Source organism: Anolis sagrei, chromosome 4, assembly GCF_037176765.1.
Source record: "Anolis sagrei isolate rAnoSag1 chromosome 4, rAnoSag1.mat, whole genome shotgun sequence".
Classification (NCBI taxonomy): domain Eukaryota; kingdom Metazoa; phylum Chordata; class Lepidosauria; order Squamata; family Dactyloidae; genus Anolis; species Anolis sagrei.
In genome coordinates, this window is record NC_090024.1 from 54343147 (window position 1) to 54361520 (window position 18374).

At 36.4% G+C, this 18374-nt stretch overlaps 1 protein-coding gene across 5 annotated transcripts in view; it reads left to right on the plus strand.

The window, feature by feature from the left end:
• Window positions 1-18374, plus strand: part of NOL4 (nucleolar protein 4) — a 157229-nt gene that overhangs the window by 130402 nt on the left and 8453 nt on the right. For 4 of the 5 annotated variants that reach the window (XM_060775244.2, XM_060775247.2, XM_060775246.2 and 1 more), the window contains 3 exons: window positions 2077-2256; window positions 2945-3136; window positions 15631-15744. In XM_060775244.2, the coding sequence (XP_060631227.2) occupies window positions 2077-2256; window positions 2945-3136; window positions 15631-15744 (486 nt within the window). The remainder of the gene's footprint in view (window positions 1-2076; window positions 2257-2944; window positions 3137-15630; window positions 15745-18374) is intronic. The other variant, XM_060775245.2, reaches the window with a different exon arrangement.

An 18374-nucleotide genomic window follows, 5' to 3' on the forward strand; every position in this document is an offset into this window, starting at 1 on the left:
ATTAAATAGCCTATGCATCAATAAAATACAATCTATTGATTGTATGTGTGCGTGTGTTGTATAATATACAGTATATATGCCATACCTTATACCTCTAACAAGCATCTGTCTCCTTATCTCATTCTTAGGGTATTTAACATCCAGGAACAGCATTAGCAGCATAAAAAAGCTGTCAGAGCTAGATGTGGCCTCATTGGATGTTACCATAATGAGATCATAATATAGTGTGTCCCCATTGGATGTTGCCATGAACTGTAGGAAGTATGGTTATATTATTTCCAGTACTTATTTATCCAATCAGCAACAAGTCTAACTACAGTCGTCTTTAAACAAAATAAATACATATAAAATAAATGTAAAATAAAATAAATTGCCTACAAAAATTTTCTTGCCTAATTGAAATGAGATCTGTCCAAGGCTAATATGTACCTAGTTACCTAAGAATGTAACTGGCCACCATAGTTCTGGCTATCTGCCATCAGAGGATTGCCATCATACATGGTTCAGTTTGATCATGTAGATGCGGTATACCTCCCACTCTTAGAGTGTCAAGTTCTTCTATTATCTGTTTTGATTTAAGTGGATGGATGCTCAGACCAAGATAGTAAGCTTGTGCTATTCACTTAGACATTTTGTTTGCTCTATTGAGACATCAGTCACACCTATTCCCTTTTCATCTACTGATATGCAAGTTTCAGAACCTTAAATTTTGCCAAATATATACAATATATAGTGTGCATCCTGTAAGACTTAATGCTACAAAATGATGTCAGATGTTGGGATGGATAAAAGAATGTGAGGGGAAGAAAATAGTGAACGTACTATACTGCAAATGCTTGCACAGTAATTCATTCAGTGCTAGATGTGAGCTAATCTTTATTTGAGTTTGCATATTTTCTGTTCCCCAGAAGATTATGTAGTCTTGGAGAACCTGAAGAATGTATTTGGATTTAGCTTAATTTTTCTTATGCAGTGCTCTAAGATGAGGTCTTGATAGCTATTAAAAAAAATCAGAATATACCTAGTGGATGGATCTTTCAGAACTAACCCAGTTAAATAACTCTCTACAGAAGATTGCATTGCCTACAAAAGTGGTATCCTAAAAGGCATGTAGGTAGGATTTTTTGCAGAGAAAAGGACAAATTTGCATGTATTTTAAAGCAATACTGCTTTATAATTTCTTTTGTTCCATTAAGATAAATGTGATATCCAGAAAAATGAAAAGAATTAAAATTCTATGGTTTGGGGGACATTACAATTGATGTCTGAGGTACATTTAATTTTTACCATAAAGAACAAGAGAGAAATTAAATATGAACAGTAGGGTACATGTCATTTGATACTAAACTTAGTTGTGATTGTGTTCCTTAAAGTCATTTCTGACTTATGATGACACTATAGTGACCCTTTCATAGGGCTTTCCTGGAAAGATTCCATCAGAGGGGATTTGCCCTTGCTTTCTTCTGAATCTGAGAGAGTTTGTATTGCCCAAGGTTACCCAATGGATTTCTGTGTCTGAACAGGGATTGAAATCCTGGTCTCCCAGTGTCCTAATCCAACATTCAGACCACTGCACCATGCTGCCTCTTAGTTCCAAAGTACACAGGATATAAAATCATGTCTCATGTTAGTCATGAAGGGCACAAATCTATACAAAATGTGAATATCTTGGAGGCAAACTATAATAAGAACACATGGTTTTAAGAACAGAAAACTACTAGACTAGACAGAAAAAATATAGTACCGTAAGTTGCCTAAGGCTGGACTTTGATTTCTTGGCAGAGCTGGAACATTGGCCCTTACAAGTCAAGATCAATGTTTGATCTGAATCACATTAGCTCTCTTCTTCTGATGTGAATGTTAGGTCTAAATCATACATTTGTAAATTACGCATATACGTAAATTGCTCATTGACCTCCTGCTTTCATCAGAAGCGCTCTACGAAATAGATCCTGACCAGGACTGCAGTTCTACTAATAAAAACCTAGCAATGTCTTTTTTAAAGGCTAAGATTTGTTCAGGTGAGCCGATGGTTTCTTCAGGCATCTTTTACAAAATGGCTTCCTTTACTCCTAGTCACCTGCCCACAGCTTTTCAAGCTACGAATCTGGAAAGAATGAAAGCATGGACAGAGGTGTTGAAGATCTCTCTCTAAACCGTGGAGAGGAAGATGAAGATGACCATGATGACCATGAAGATGTTGAGAAAGCTAATGAATCTGATGGAGTAGAAGCTGAGCGCCTGAAAGCTTTTAACGTGAGTTGTCCACTGCTTTTTTGGGCCTTTGTTTAAAAATAGATGTGACAATAAAAGAAGTATATTAATTTCATTTTTAGAAGGGGAACTGTTTGATCCTTCTGTGTTAAACATGTTAAAACTTTTGCCCATGCACCAGATGCGGGTTCACCAAATGTGGTTGTTTAAAGCATCTTTACCTGAAGCATATCTCAGCTATTTGTTTTTGTGTTTATATGTGTGTGCATGTTTGCTCATTGTATCCAGACTGCAGATAGTCATTGAAGTGTATTTCAGTGGTCAGCCATTTTCTGTTATTTTTCAAATTTGTATAATTTTGCATGATAACATATGAAAAGATTGTTCACAGCAGAGGAAGAGGAAGGAACAAGAGTTCAAAAACAATATAGCGATCATAGTGCGTTGTTAATAACTGATGTAATGCAGCACCTATTTGTAGAATCTGTGTTTTATTTCCCTCACAATTTCTATACACTACAGTCTAATCTTTTCTTGTCTTTTTTGTCAACCCTAAAATAGAATCCTTGTTTGCTTAACATTTCTGGCTTTCCATGACAAAGCTCTCTTCACAGTGTTAAAACCAATCAACCAAGGAAACGTCTTCCTATCTGTAACTGAGACAGGAAGCTTAGAAAGAGAAAAAAGCACCCCTCCAAATCCTTCTCCTCTGTCTCCCTCTTGCCAACAGATGTTTGTCAGGCTGTTTGTAGATGAAAACTTGGACCGAATGGTCCCAATCTCTAAGCAGCCCAAAGAAAAGATCCAGGCTATCATTGACTCATGCAGGCGACAATTCCCTGAGTACCAAGAGCGTGCCAGAAAGCGTATACGTACTTACCTCAAGTCCTGCAGGCGGATGAAAAGGAGTGGTTTTGAGATGGTGAGTTTTGATCTAAAACCCAGCCCTAGTTTCCATCAAAAACCCCATATGTAAATCCATGACACTATTTTGTTTTCATCTTAGTGTCTCCTTTTTATTTGCATTTTTGGTAATGTCAGGTCAGAAGTTATTCTCCCTTCTTTCATACTACCTGGATTCTCCCTTCCTTTTTGTTGAGTACATTTGAACTGACTTAAATTACAGTAATGCGTAGTAAAAATTGTTCAAAAACAAAAATAGCAGAAGATATAAATAGATCTATATATATAGAAGTTTTCATTCATGTATCTGTTGTCATCCTGACACCTACTGGCCAGTTCTACTGGCCTGGACCTAGAAATTATACAGGTGGTGTAGTGTCTTGTGCCCATGCCTACCTAGGGATAACTCCTAGGGTAGAAAGGGAACTGATCCAGTCTCTGATTTCCCAAATATGGCTGAGGGTTGACAGGCCCATTAATCTGATCAGAGCTATGTGCATATTTCTTTACACAACAGCAGGAAATATAGATTCAGCCACTGATGCTGACTGAATCAATATGGGAATGAAATCAATATGGGAATCTGCTTATACCCAGAATGGGACTATTAATTATTCCTGGTTGCCAAAATTGTCATGGCATTTATTTGCTAGGCAGCATTCTGTGCACTCTATAAAAACAGGAAAACAGTTGCAGGGTTTTTAATGACATCCATACTTCATTCACACATGCCTGACATTTTATAGAAAATTAATTACGAGCAACATTCACTCAACATGAACACAACAGTGTTGATTTTAAGGTTTTGCTGTGCTTTTTGGCACTTAAGCAAAGCAGATTCTTGCATGTAAATTCTAAAAAAAATGCTCCATAAATATCACTGGGCGCTTTTTCAGTCTTCCTAATTTCTTTGAACAAGAACTAACAATAAATGAATAAATCCAGTAAGTAGGTAAGTAAGTAAGTTTGAGGTTGTTTTGATACAACTGCAAGCTAAAGCCAATTGGGTTTTCTAAGTGAACCCACTGAATCAATGAAAGTTATACTTAGCAAGTCCCATTCATTTAATAGGTCTCCTCAATTTAGAAATAACAATCACATTTAGCTCTACATTGCGATTTAACTGATTGAGTGGAAACATACTTTTGAATGTACCATGCACATATTAATCCATTATAAATGAAAAGAATAGCCCTAGCAGATTATTGTCACTCTCAATATTTCCATAAAAAGAACAAAGAAAAAAACCCAAACTCTTTCCTTCATAATTTCCAAACATCATCTACCTTTTAAATGTCATTTTAAAAAATACATCAAACCTGCATGTTTTATTTCAAAGCAAGTTCTTCTTCCTTTCTTCCTCCCCATTTCCTTTCTCCTTTTCTGTCTGCCTTTCTTTCTTTCTTTCTTTCTTTCTTTCTTTCTTTCTTTCTTTCTTTCTTTCTTTCTTTCTTTTCTTTCTCCTTTCTTTCCTCCTTCCCTCCCTTTCTGTCCATTTATGTGTTAAAGAACTTTAGATATCTGCATTCAGAACAAATGAGTACATCTCCTGAATCACTAGCATAGGAGATGAAAGTGTAAAGGCAAGAACACTGTGTTTATACACTTCCATAGATTTTGAGGTTTGTATTCCTTAACAAAATGTGAGGGTTCTTTATGTGCAAGGGTAATATGGATAAAAATGGAATAAAGACAATGCAAATATATTTCTGTGGTTCATATTGCAAAGTTTAAGTATATAAGACATCTTTTGTTATTTTGAATTAATTGATAGGTTGTATATTATAGAACCATTGTAAATAAACTTATTTTAATTGATAATTGCCTTTGTGCAATTTTCTAGTTTGGGTAATTTTCCAGTGACTTTGCCTATGTGAACTTCATTCACACTTATGAACAACTGCAAACATAACTGACCTCAAAAGGGTGGTGTGATTTTATTGTGATCAATTGTAAGTAGTACGGTGGGGCAGTAGTTTTTCATTAGTAAATACATGCCACTGAGGCCAAGAGAAATAAATTGCTGTGAAACCATAATGCAAAGGCAAAGAGTATACAGTCCTTTAAATGTTTTTGATCTGCAAGCACCATCTTTGATTGTGCTGGAGTAGCTGGAGGAATTTGCAGTCCATCAGAGTGAGGGATTTCATGTTCTCTACTCCTAAAACAGAGAGAATGCTTAGTCAGAGGACATAAGGGCTCTTTACCAAATAGGTAACTAGTTTGCTAACTAAGTTTTGCAATCGCATATTATAACAGTTTGCTACTGTGATCAGTGTAAGTGTGCCACCTGCCCTGTAGATGATTTCTCCCACAAATGAGGCTTTCATCCAGGTTTCCCCCCATGAACTCCAGGATACTAATCAACAAATGAAACCTATCTTTAGCACAATAATAGCAGGGATTTCAATAGGTCTATATAAATTGTGATGGCACGCCTGAGCCTTTGGGAAAACTATAGTGTCTGGCTTTAATTGGGGGCTGTCTGTATACCTTAAGTTAAGAGTAAGACCCTTTAACACAGAGGCACTTTAGACAAAGTGAAAAGATAACCAAATAAGTTTACTGAAAACAAGACTACAGGGTTAACTCCACCTGAGACTATTATAAGGTAACTTAAAACAATATATTACAAAAGGAGATTTTCCTGGCTGCAGTCATCTCTCTGGAGATGTGTTGTGCAAAGTGATGGTTTACAACAGGGGTCCTCAAACTATGGCCACATGCGGCTCACCGAGGGCATTTATCTGACCTGCCAAGAAGAATGCCCCCTCTCAGTGGACTCAGTCTTGGCTCTGCTAGTACAGAGCTCCTTTCGTTCTTTCTGTCTCCCCCTCATGCTCTCTCTCTCTCTTTCACAATATATAATTGAAAATACATCCTGCATATCAGATATTTACATTACGATTCATCACAGTAGCAAAATAACAGTTGTGAAGTAACTGTGAAAATAATGTTATGGTTGGGGGTCACCACAACATGAGGAACTGTATTAAGTCGTCGCAGCATTAGGAAGGGTGAGAACCACTGTTGTATATGAAGAGGGGGCACCCGATGATATGTAACTAAAGCGCTGAAAAATAGAGGGCATCTACACTGCAGAATTAATGAAGTTTGACACCATTTTGACTTTTATGGTGTAATGCTATGGAATCTTGGGATTTAAAATTTTATAAGCTGTTTTGCCTTTTCTGCCAAAAGATCAAACTGCAGATCCAGGATTCCATAACACTAAGTTAAAGTGGTTCTTCATTTACAATATTGTATTTGTTCCCATTTTGTTTTTGTTTGTTTTTTGTTTTTACTTCAAAATAAGATATGTGCAATGTGCATAGGAATTTGATCATAGTTTTTTTTAAAAAAACTAGAGTCTGGCCCTCCAGCAGACTGAGGAACAGTGAACTGGCCCCCTGTTTAAAAAGGTTGAGTACCCCTGGTTTACAAGTTGCTGCTTATAAATTGTCTTAATCTTCTTTCTTGTGAAGCTTAATCTGGTCAAAAGCTTCTGTTGTCTCTGGGACTGCTGGTAGTAGAATACTGTTGAATGCAGATGCTAAGGATGCCTGTCTTAGACTGCTTGGATCTAGGATTACCAGACAATGCCCAAACCTCTAATTACTGTAACTGTGCTGCAGAAAAAGAGGAGTCCAGCAAAAGAACTCTATACAGGCAAATGGAATAGACCAACTAATGGTGGTGTCTGGAGGGTTTTTTATGCTCCACCCAAAACTAATACAAAGGAAGGCATCTACACTATTTAGAAAACCTAAACAGGGGGAACTGAAGCAGAGGAGAGGAAAAGGCAGAGCCAAGACTTCACATAAATGCTACAATTCCTTTGGTCTTGTGAATTTTTGGAATGCATACATTGTATTGTCACCAGAAGGGCCACTGAGATCAAGACATGTGTTGTTTTCTCATCTGGGGTATTATTAATGACAATAGTGAGGCAGAACAGATCAAAGCTATTAGAAAGCCAACCTGCTGCTAAAGAGTAAGCAAAAAAACAAAACAAAACAAACAAACAACAACAAAAAAACAAGGCAGTACCTCCTTTGGAACCAGTTAGATTTTCATCCCATTGTTATAGAGTTTTTTTAACCCAAATTTGAGCAACTAAACAGTTACTCTTGTGTTTTTGTTTGCTTTGTATATCTGGATAACTAATTCTCTTTATATCTTCAAACAAACTGCACAGGGTATTAATAATCAAAGGCTAGTCTGAAGATTTTACAATTGGGTAGATTCTACACTCAAGGGAACGCAAGCTGAACTCAATGGAAAGTTGGCCATATCCTTAAATCTCTGCTGTTTAAATGTTCTTCAGAATGTTAAAGTGTGCCCCATAGCATTTGTGCTGCACTTTAAGATTTCTAGGTGGTTTTACAAAATTTGCTATGCAGTCCAATGCATTTAGAAGAAATGAACATATGGGAAATTAAAGCAGAGATAATAAGATCTTTGGTCCATCTAGACCAGTGTTTTTTTTACTCAAATTAGCAGTAATTTTCTAGGATCCCTGGAGAGGAATTTTATGTCACTTACAAAGCATGCATCCTGTCATTGAATTGTGGCCTTGCACTTAAATTGCTGTAGTAGCTAGATTGTCACAGTATACTTCCATCTTGGAGTTATGAAGAGAGGCAGACACCCTAACTGTGATGAACATTGTCTGAACTTGCATTGGCTATTTTCCTTTCAAGACAGTTGCTTTCAGGGAAAGCAGTTGTGTGTTCAAACTACTTTCATCACATGTGGAATATAAACCAAAGTCCCATCAGTCTAAGGCTACATTCCTGTAATAATTTACTGGACAGAAAGATACAGCATGACTTATTTCATTTTTTAATCTATATGAACAAGAATGAGTGCAATAATTTTATTTCAGCAGTAATTCTGCAAGCTCCTGTGTAGCTTGGTGCTGCAGGATGAAGAAGAGTAAATACTAATTAGTAGAAAACTGTGGTGATAATACTGGTTGTCAGCCATTTGCCTTTGTCCTCCAGAAAATCTTTCATACTTCAGAAGCTAATTGAAACCCTAAGGCAGTAAGATAGGCTCGGTTTTGTGAGGATTCATTCCACTGTGATCTTCCTAGCACTGATGTTTTAGTTTTAAAATTTTGTTTGTAACAATGTTATTTGTACAGGTATAATTGTTAATTGAATTCCCAGTGTGAAATAAAGGGACCAGACACAGTAAATTGGAACTAAAGGGTCATTTGTTGACCGATTGATTTATTGGTTTAACTTCTGGAAGAAAAAAGAAACTTTTAATTAGTGGGAGAGCCATCTGGGTTTAGCCCAAGGGACAGGTATCAACTCAATGATCACCTCCTCAGACCACCTTCTGGTGAACATCTAACCCTGAGGAAGAAATTTAGTTGCTTCCCTGCTGGGTCTTAAGTGGAAGGCTGTCCTGAGGGTTCTCTCTCCCTAGTCACAGAAATTTCCAAGAGTGAGAAACCCCCATTCTAGCTCCAAGGGCAACCCCTTTCATAGCCCTCTAAGGCATGTAACCTAGAGAGACCATAACAGAAGTAATCTACAAATTAATGTAGCTAATTTTGTATTATCTGTGATTGATGGTGACACCATCCAACTAGTCCCCTTTCCCCACTAGGGTCCAGCCTTTTGGAACCTCCAAAAACAACAAATTCTGCTCAACAGAGAAGTGGACATCATCAGCTCTGTAAAGCTAATTCCTTCAAAAAATATATATTAGTATGTAGAATAACAAAACCCCAGAAAGAATCATGACTTTTAAACCTCCTGACCGATGTCTTTTGGATCACCTTCTCTGCCCAATCCTGGCAGAGTAGCATTGCTGGCAATAAAATAGCAACCACAGTCTAAAATTGTCTGAAGCAACTTATTTATTTATTTAAAACATTTATACCTCGCCCTTCTCGAGCTTTGTGGAGGGACTCAGAACGGCTTCTAAACAGGCAATGATTCGATGCCAAATATAATATAAAACACATAATAAATACATCCACAAAATTAAAATAATTATAATAATTATAAATATACATTAAGAACCGGCTCGCTAGATTAAAATCGCCGAAATTAAAATCGTCATTCAAACCAGTCCAAGTCTGGTCCAATAAAATCTTGTCTTTCCCAATTCTGTGAACACTTGATCCCATAACCAGAATGTAAGCATCCAACTGTGTCTGTAAAATCAGTTTCTTACCTTTCAACAAACCCAAATCATTCCCACCAAAATGAATAACCAAAACATCTGGAGGAGGGCACTTGCGTTCTTCAAACAATAAAGGTAAGAGGCTGCTCTAGCTTACACCCCTCCTGTCCATCCATTCGATAATGGCAATTCCACTCACACCCAGTTGCATCCCTATATTGATGCTTCGGGCTTGCCTCTCTGTCCAGAACACCATATTCTGGTTGCAGATGAGGACCTCCTTTCCTACTGCCACTCATATTGGACATTTCTGCAGTATGAAGCAAGAGATCATAGTCACCTGAAGCATCTTGGTTTTGTTCATGTCATCCTGCAGCTACTGCATCTGGCAACTTCACATTGGATGCTGAATTTGGTTCTTCCTTGTCTTCGAAAGCATAACTATGTGGAGCACATTGAAACAATTCCTTTTATGGTTGCTTCAACCACATACCACCCAGTCTGAAGCATCTTAGCAACATTTTTTCTCCTGTACGCTGATATAGAAGTTTATAGAATCTGACCAAAGTAGTAGGGGTGTAAAGTTTCACTGATGTTTTTGACCTGTGCGAGATTGAAAACATTAAAAATATTGCTCTGCTTAGAGTCCCCATCCTGGGGAAAAATCAAGATGCTACTGCGGATGAGTTCTCCCTGTAGGATGAGATAATCAGCTTTTGCACTGTTCCCAATGATGGTTGGTATTCCATTTAAATACTTTTGGACAAAACACTCTTTTCCATGAAAAATTAAAAAGGTTTTATCTGGAACCCTCTCTCTCTTTTATGCACACTCCAAGCCCCCCCCCCCCCCACCCCAGAAATCTCACAGTTATCAATGACTCAACCTTTATCAAGGTTTATGACCAGTACTATAAAAGGAAGGCATACATCGCGATTAATTAAAAATAAATGGACAAGACAAAGAATAGAACAGATTACACTTCCAAATGAGGGAAAGGTGATGACTGGTACATATTGCAGTGGTAAAAATTTAGTGACATTAAAAGTAACTGATGCATTTTCATCAGACATGAGGAAGAAAACAAAAAAAGGAACCTGAATATTCTAGGAATTTAACAGGCAGATTTAACAAAGGTTTTCCTACTACGATAAGAGAGGCAATAATGGAAAATATCAGCTACCAATCTGACTTCCTTGAGCCATGGGGTTTGAGGAAGTAATTTTCAAAAACATTTCTTCCAGCACACCTGAGGAAAGAGAATTAAATCATGATAGCTCTTCGATGCTTGTGAAGTGGAAGGGATAGTAAAAGTAAAGTTTTCCCCTTGACATTAAGTCTAGTTGAGTTTGACTCTGAGGGGTGGTGCTCATCTCCATTACTAAGTCGAAGAGCTGGCATTGTCTGTAGACACCTCCTAGGTCATGTGACCAGCATGACTGCATGGAGCGCCATTACCTTTCTGACGAAGTGGTACCTATTGATCTCACATTTGCATGTTTTTGAACTGCTAGGTTGGCAGAAGTTGGGGCTAACAATGAGAGCTCATCCTGCTCCCCAGATTCGAACCACCAACATTTTGATCAGTAAGTTCTGCAGTTTAGTGGTATAACTGATTGCACCATCGCGATAGCCCTGAATAATCTGTCATTTCACTTTTAAATTGCTTTTAAAATATCCCAGTTTCTTTTTTCTTACTTTCCTTCTTTGCTCTCACCTTACTTCAGTTGCTGCAAAATGAGTTCACAGTACAAAGGTAGTTTGCACTCAGGGTGCTTTGAAGCCTGCTCAAGGGTGTTCATAAAACATGCCCCCTCAATTCACTCTGCAGCATGGATCAAGCCCAAAATAGTGCATTAATATAACTCACTAGGAGGACAAGAATAAGTTAGATAATGTACCACAGCCAACTAGAGTACCAGCAGTCCCTGAGTTATAAACATCAGACTTACACAATTAAATATGGGGAGGGGTGGGGTGAGACAACAGGAAGTAAGAGAAATCTACCCTTGGGGAAATTCACTCCAGGAAGAGTTATCATGGGGAAAAGGTGTCTCCACTGAAGCTTTCTCACCAATCCTTGTTTCCACAGCAAGCCAATTTTTTTTCAAAACCCAATTATCACAGGGACAGAAAGTGAGGTGAAATCTTTTGAACAGAAACACAGATAGCAAAACAAACACCACAGGGTTTGTATGTGAACCAAAACTTTAAAAGATATATTTTTGGCTGGACTTACACTTAAAAAATGCACCTGTTCCGACTTACAAATAAATTTAATTTAAGAACAAACTTACAGAATTTATCTTGTTCATAACTTGAGGTTCTAATTTCCTCTAATTTACCTTAATAAAATCACAAGGAACACCTAGCTTCTGTCTAATGTTGTGAAGACTCAGTTAAGTTTATTGGGTTTCTTCTCTGTTGCAATATTATACATTCAAGACCTGTTGATGATGGCTACTTGCCAAAGCCTTCTTCACACTTCTCTGCCTTTACAAAACATCAGCTTTGTCTAAACATCTGTCTCTTGAAAAGAACACGTAACATATTATGACATCCTGAAACAAAAATCTCAAGAGATATACCTTGCATATTGCCCTGCCAGCTTGTGTGTCTTTCACATTTGCAAGTGAATTGGGTGGGGATTTGGTATTTCATGATACATGAACAACAAAAGGGGAGTACTAATTGTCCCAAATGTGTTTGTTGCCTCCTTTTTTCAGTTATTACAGTTTTTGGCTGGGCAATAATTTCAGGCAATTATTGCTGCTATATAGTAAAACCCATTGTAGTTCATTAGTGTAAATCTGATGACAATTATTTCCTGATTCCCTTCTCCCCTGCATGTTTGGGATAAGAATATTAGTGTCATGTGTAAAATGGACTGTGTCAAATAAAGTGAATTGCTTCGTGAAAAAATTATTGAAGCTAAAGTTATTTTTTTATATGGGATTTGCTCAGTAGCTATTGTTTTCAAATAATCCTATCCACTGCGGTTCTTGTTTATGTAACAGTAACTCTAATATTGCTTTTTACATTTCTTTTCATACAGAAAATGAATAGGAGAAAATATTCAGAATCTTATCAAAGTGCAAAGTTGGGAGCATTGAAATGAAACAATTCTTTTATATATATTTACTGAGGAAAGGAGAATATATTAAATTAGAACAATATCAGTGCATCCAACAGAGTGCAGTGCTGTTCTTCAGTATGAAATGCAGAAAATTCCCCAGACATCTGCATTGTACTGTTTTGAATTGCAGGCCTTAACGTAAGGGAGAGAAACATGCTGCTTTTCTCCAGAATCCCCTTTCAGTCTAAATTCTGTTACAAGATGTGGATGAGTTGATCTAATCCTCTTTGAGTTATTCTGATTTTGCCGGCATAATATTCAATTAAACATTTCAATGGTACTGCTATACATACAATAGAAGAGCCACTGTCTACTCTGCAGTTACAATTACTGAATTTTGATTTTAAGGGAGAAGGTTCCTTAAAAAAACTTTTTTTGTGATTTATGTATAAGAGTTTAGATTTATAATATACATATGAGAGAAGAGTTGCCTTGCAATACATAGGTCTTTAAAGGCAGACACATATTTATGTTTAGAACTGTATGATATGATTTGCAGATTTTATTTCTAATTATTTTATACATTCAAGTAAAAAAACTGACACATACCGTTTGTTTAGTATTTTGCTTTTGACATGAGCTAGCAGTTCAACTATATGTATTATTCTCTAGTAATCTGAGTTCACTCCTACCTATGCCATTCCATCTCTTTGGCGGTATAAAGAAAATTGGTTATGCCTGCTGTTGAAAGACCTTTATCAACATTATCTTCTTCGTATAATTTACTCTGACATAATCCCTTCAGATTTTGTTTTAACAAAACTTAGAATCTCAATTTTGGTCTATAATATCAGTCAGTATTAACATTTTAGCATATACTGTAACAACAATACACAGTTCTATGTATTCTAGTGTCTTTAAATGTGAAACTCATATTGCGTTGCAGCTTCAGGAAAAGGTTAGACATAAATAAAGTCAATAGTACTAATAACGAATACCTAGTTTACAGCAAGTTTCTTTTTCTTTTTTGGTGCATTAGCTGCTTATATCCTTGAATGATCTTCTGTAAATGTGGTCATATCTGTGGGCTTCATCTTAATTCTGTGATAGTGCTTGTGCGATTAGTGTTGTTTTTTATCAGCTTGGTTGATCAAGTCAACACTATGTCATTTGAAGGAGTCCAAGATATACATGGCTACATTAGGTGATTCCAATGGCTTCTACAAACAAAAGCAAAAGCAGTTCAGCAAAGTAATACAATAAGCTGAATGTACACAAAAATGAAAAATATGTTCTGTTTCAATTTACTGCATAAGTAAAATGGTAATACAGGTTGAGTATCCCTGGGACCAGAAGTATATTGCATAGGATTTCAAATTTTTCATATTTTGTGTTTTGACTCAGGTCAAAACACAAAAATCATTTATTTTTAATATACCTCATATACACATAGTATGAAGGCTATTTTTGACAATATTTTTAATAGCTGTTTGCATAAAACAAAGCTTGTGTGCACTGAACCACCCGATGTGTCACTATATCAGCCACCCATGTGGAAAAATATGGATCTTTTTAATATTTTGGATGTTGAAATTCTGGATCAGGAAGGCTCATTCTGTGCTTACACCGCAATAAGGGCTGCCCATTTTTCAGCTGAGAAAATGCATAGGTCATAACAGACAAAATTGTGTTTCAGAGGGGAAGTTACTGATATATTTAATCCAATGGAACTACCAGCAGTGTTCATTTTTGGATAGATTTACTTCCAAAAGAAACTAATGGGTTTTCTTTTTATATAAAAACTAGCATATACCAATAATGAATGTATATACTAAGCATTGCCCAGGTGTTGTTGGAACTGCTGCCTACCTACTTTTTCCCTTCTCCAGCTTTGAAAGGTGTCATGTGTATAAGAGGAAGGAGGAAAGGGCCACAAAAAGAGTCTGCTTACAATTTCCAGAATGTTACAATGGACACATTGTTAAGTAGGCCTTTCTCAGAGCTGGAGAAAGGAGAAAGTAAATGGGCAGCTGTCCCATCGACACCCAGGCAACACCGGGTGTATACATTAGTTATTTATATATAATTTTTCAGTCATTGAATACCAGTTGACTTCGAATAGGAAACTTGAACACATTCAGTTCAATATTGTTATGATTAACTCTTTGCAGCTGAATATTTCATAAAATGCAGTTAACAACAAGATTGTAATGGGCACAACATTTATTAATGAAGCAGTAGGCATCCACTATATTATGTAAGGTTGTGCATGCTATTTTTTTCACAACAAATAGGGAAAATGAATACACATTTCAAGTATTTTGCTTTGGTGCAAAAGAATAAACAAAAGTGAATTTTATTCAATAAAACTTTTTTCTTATACATCAAATTGGTAGTCAACCGGTATTCTGATTTTGTATAGATGCTATTCTATGAGTCAATCAGAATGCAAAGTAATTGATAGATTGTATAGATATTTCTTAAGGAGGCAATCAAAGCCTATCTTGTTAGACTGTAAAAAAGGCTAAGTCAACATTGGCATGATAATAAAGATTATAGTTGTGGATGTACAACATTTAAAAAAATATTTTGAAGACAAGATTTCTTCATAATTTAGAGATCTTAAAGCATCATTAACCAGAATGGCAAGGTACAGATCTCTATGTTTCTGATGAAGGGAAGTTAAAATGTGAGAAAACACATTTTCTCTGCATTTCATGACAGGTTTTATTATTTATGAAGATTCAAATCAGTCATATTTCAGCAACAATGTAATCCCAATAACAATACATTCATATGCCGTCTGCAAGTGCAGAAACCACTTTACATATATTATATTGTTTTTAATTCTTACAACAATTTTGTGAGGTAAGTTAGAAGTAGTATCCTGAATGTTGGGTGAGAGAACTGAATTGAGAGAAAGTGTATGACCTAAAACCAATTGGTAAGATTGCTATTTGAAATTTCTTAATTCATATTTCATTCTCTTAGCCAGTATGCTACAACTGCATTTGTATATTAGAGGTGTCTCTTTAGATTATATCTACGGCGTATGTGAATATGTGTATGAAAATACCGGGGGGGAAAATATGGTTCAGCTGCAATTTAATCTCTAGCATTCATTTTTCACTGTAACAATCTCCATTTCCACTTTTTGTTGAAACAAAATACATTTTAGTGAACGGGACCTCTCCTCAATATGTGTCATTTGTGAACACTGCCATGAAAGTGTTGCTGATGCTAGTTTTTTTTAACATTCTGTTACTCTTTCTTTTCTATTTTTTTTTTCATAGTCTCGACCCATTCCATCACATCTTACTTCAGCAGTAGCGGAGAGTATTCTAGCTTCAGCCTGCGAAAGTGAAAGCAGAAATGCTGCAAAGCGGATGCGAATGGATCGTCAGCAGGTATGGTGGTGGACAAAGGAAATGGGTGAAATCTAGAAGATTGAGCAATAAACATGGATCGATAAAATTTGTTGTATGATAGTTATTTATTTATTTTATTTACAGTATTTATTGGGGACTCAGAGCAGTTAACAGAACACATACATGGCAAACATTCAATGCTCTTACACACTGACAAGACATACAACTGTACATAGATAGAGGTATATATAGGCTTTCCCTTCTTTGGCATTTTGGAGGCTGTGCTCAGTTCTGGCCTTGGGGGGGGGGGGGTGCTGTCTGTCTTCTCTGCCAAAGAGCTTTGTTCATAAACTTCCTCCTTGATGGAATCGCAGGCATTTTCTGGCATATCCTTATGAGTGGCTTAAAAACCTCCCTGCTTTAAGGTAGTATTTATTTAACTACTCACATTTGTTTCAAACTGCTACATAGGCAGAAACTGGGCCAAAGGCCAGGAGCTCGGCCCAATATGGGCTTCGAACTGCCAACCTTTTGATTGTCAAGATTTGCTGCAGCTGGCGGTTAATCTGCTCTGCTAAAGCTCAGAGAGATAAATAACTCTCATTTGATTCTATTAAATATTCCATATTTATGTATAAGTTGTATGCTACATCTTCATCCCTTCTTTTCACTGGGTAGGCCTTAGGAGTATATAGTCCTTTTACTTGATGGCCTCTTTTTATGTTCTTAAGGCTACCAAGTAATTTAGTATAGGAAAATACTCCATCTATCCACATAAGGTATTCCATGACTTCAATTTATGCTGGATATTTAAAAATGATGATTCTTATAGAGGTCAAAGCATATTGAGTTCCTCTGGTTCATTATCCTAAAGGGTTAATATGTTTTTATTCAGGCAGCAGATAATGATCCTTGAACACTTAATGTTAATGGAGTTTAATGAACCAAATCAAGAGCCAAACAGCATCTAGTCTCTGTTTAGAAATATTTTTTAATCACTACTGATTACATCAACTCTATAACCTTATACAAATTGAAGGAAATTCTTGGCCACTATGATATGCCAAAGCACTACTTTGTAATTTGAGTTTTCAAGTTTATTGCTCATAAAATTTAAACAGAGTCAAGTCCAGAAGAATTAAAGCTAATGAAAAACAATATTATGTCAAGATAGTTCTTTTACTAGTTTATATGCAACAACAGCAATATTAAAACACACATCCCAAAACATATTCGATCAGAATTAGAATATCAAATGGAATGCTTCACACCCAATTTAATCATGTACAACCTGTAACAATTAACATTGAATAGACCTGGATGGGGATGTATATTCCATCACATCGATATTGCATATCAAAATATCAAGTTTTGTATCTCTCCATTCTATTTCATCAGGTTGCCAAAAGACAATTTCTCTTTGGCAAACTGACCAGATTTTTGTAACATGATTCAGAACTATTAGAATTGGAATATCAAACCATTTGAATTTTAAGAAAATGACCCATATTGACACAGAACTAGTAGGAAGAAAATAACTCCTCCAATGTGTGGAAAAGTATATCATGTATTTTGACACCTGCTTAGGTCTTTATTAAAGATTATCAAGAATCAAATCTTTCCTTGAGTTGCTGAAGTTTTCTCAGTAGCTCAAGGATTATTAAGATTCTCATGTTTCATTAAAACCTATAGCAGTGACTGCTTGCAAAATTATGTCAAACGTGTTTTGTTATTCTGAAGTTTAAATGTTGCCGATACTCGAAAAGAAGGATTCGTCTCTTCTATTACATCACTAGAAATCAACAAATGGTTTTATCTACCATATGTGTGTAGTTTTTGCAATATTTTTTGATCAAGTAGCTACTTGAGAAAAGGTACAACTATTAACTACTATCTTCTTCTTCTTCTTCTTCTTCTAAAAAAAGGAAACATTCATTTTGGGAAGAATTGGAAAAAAGTCAGGATAGCTGCCCCTTCTAGTGGTATCAAGTTTCAGATTGTGCAAAAGTAGCCTTTAGAATAATAACCATCATAATGGACACCAATAATTCAAAACTATCAAATCATGTGTACCCCACAACCCCATTAAAACCTTTCCATACAACCTATTAATTAGCAAATGCTCTTTAGTTCCTGGAGAAAGGAGAGCCTGGGAACCGCTACTAAGAAGGGCCTCTCATATGTTTCACCAGAGAAGACATCTGAGCGTTCATTGAGAGCTGTACAAAATTTGAGGATATGTGGAGTGTTTTTTGTGGAAATGAGGTGGCTGAAGACAAGGAGAGATGACTCCATGTTATCTTAACCTCTATTGTTATTTGGCAGTTAAAATGCCATACTTTATAGAGATGCCACTAGGCAGGAAATGTAAAATTTCTGAATTATTAATTCAAGGGTAGGAGACTATGGTGAATGAAAAATAGTTTCATGATCCAGCTGCCCACACTGTCAAAACATGGAGATTATTCTCAAGCTTTCTAGATGGTCCAAAGTAAATCCAGCTTTCCCTTCTGCCAGCATCTACTGCAATCCAGCCATACATCACATAGACTACCCACAGGGGTTGCAAGGTGAATTCACATTTGGCCCATGTAGACAGGGCCCAAAACAAACTATAAAGCCCATCAGCGTCTCTCCCATTCAATTATTGAGACTCCAAATCAAATCTT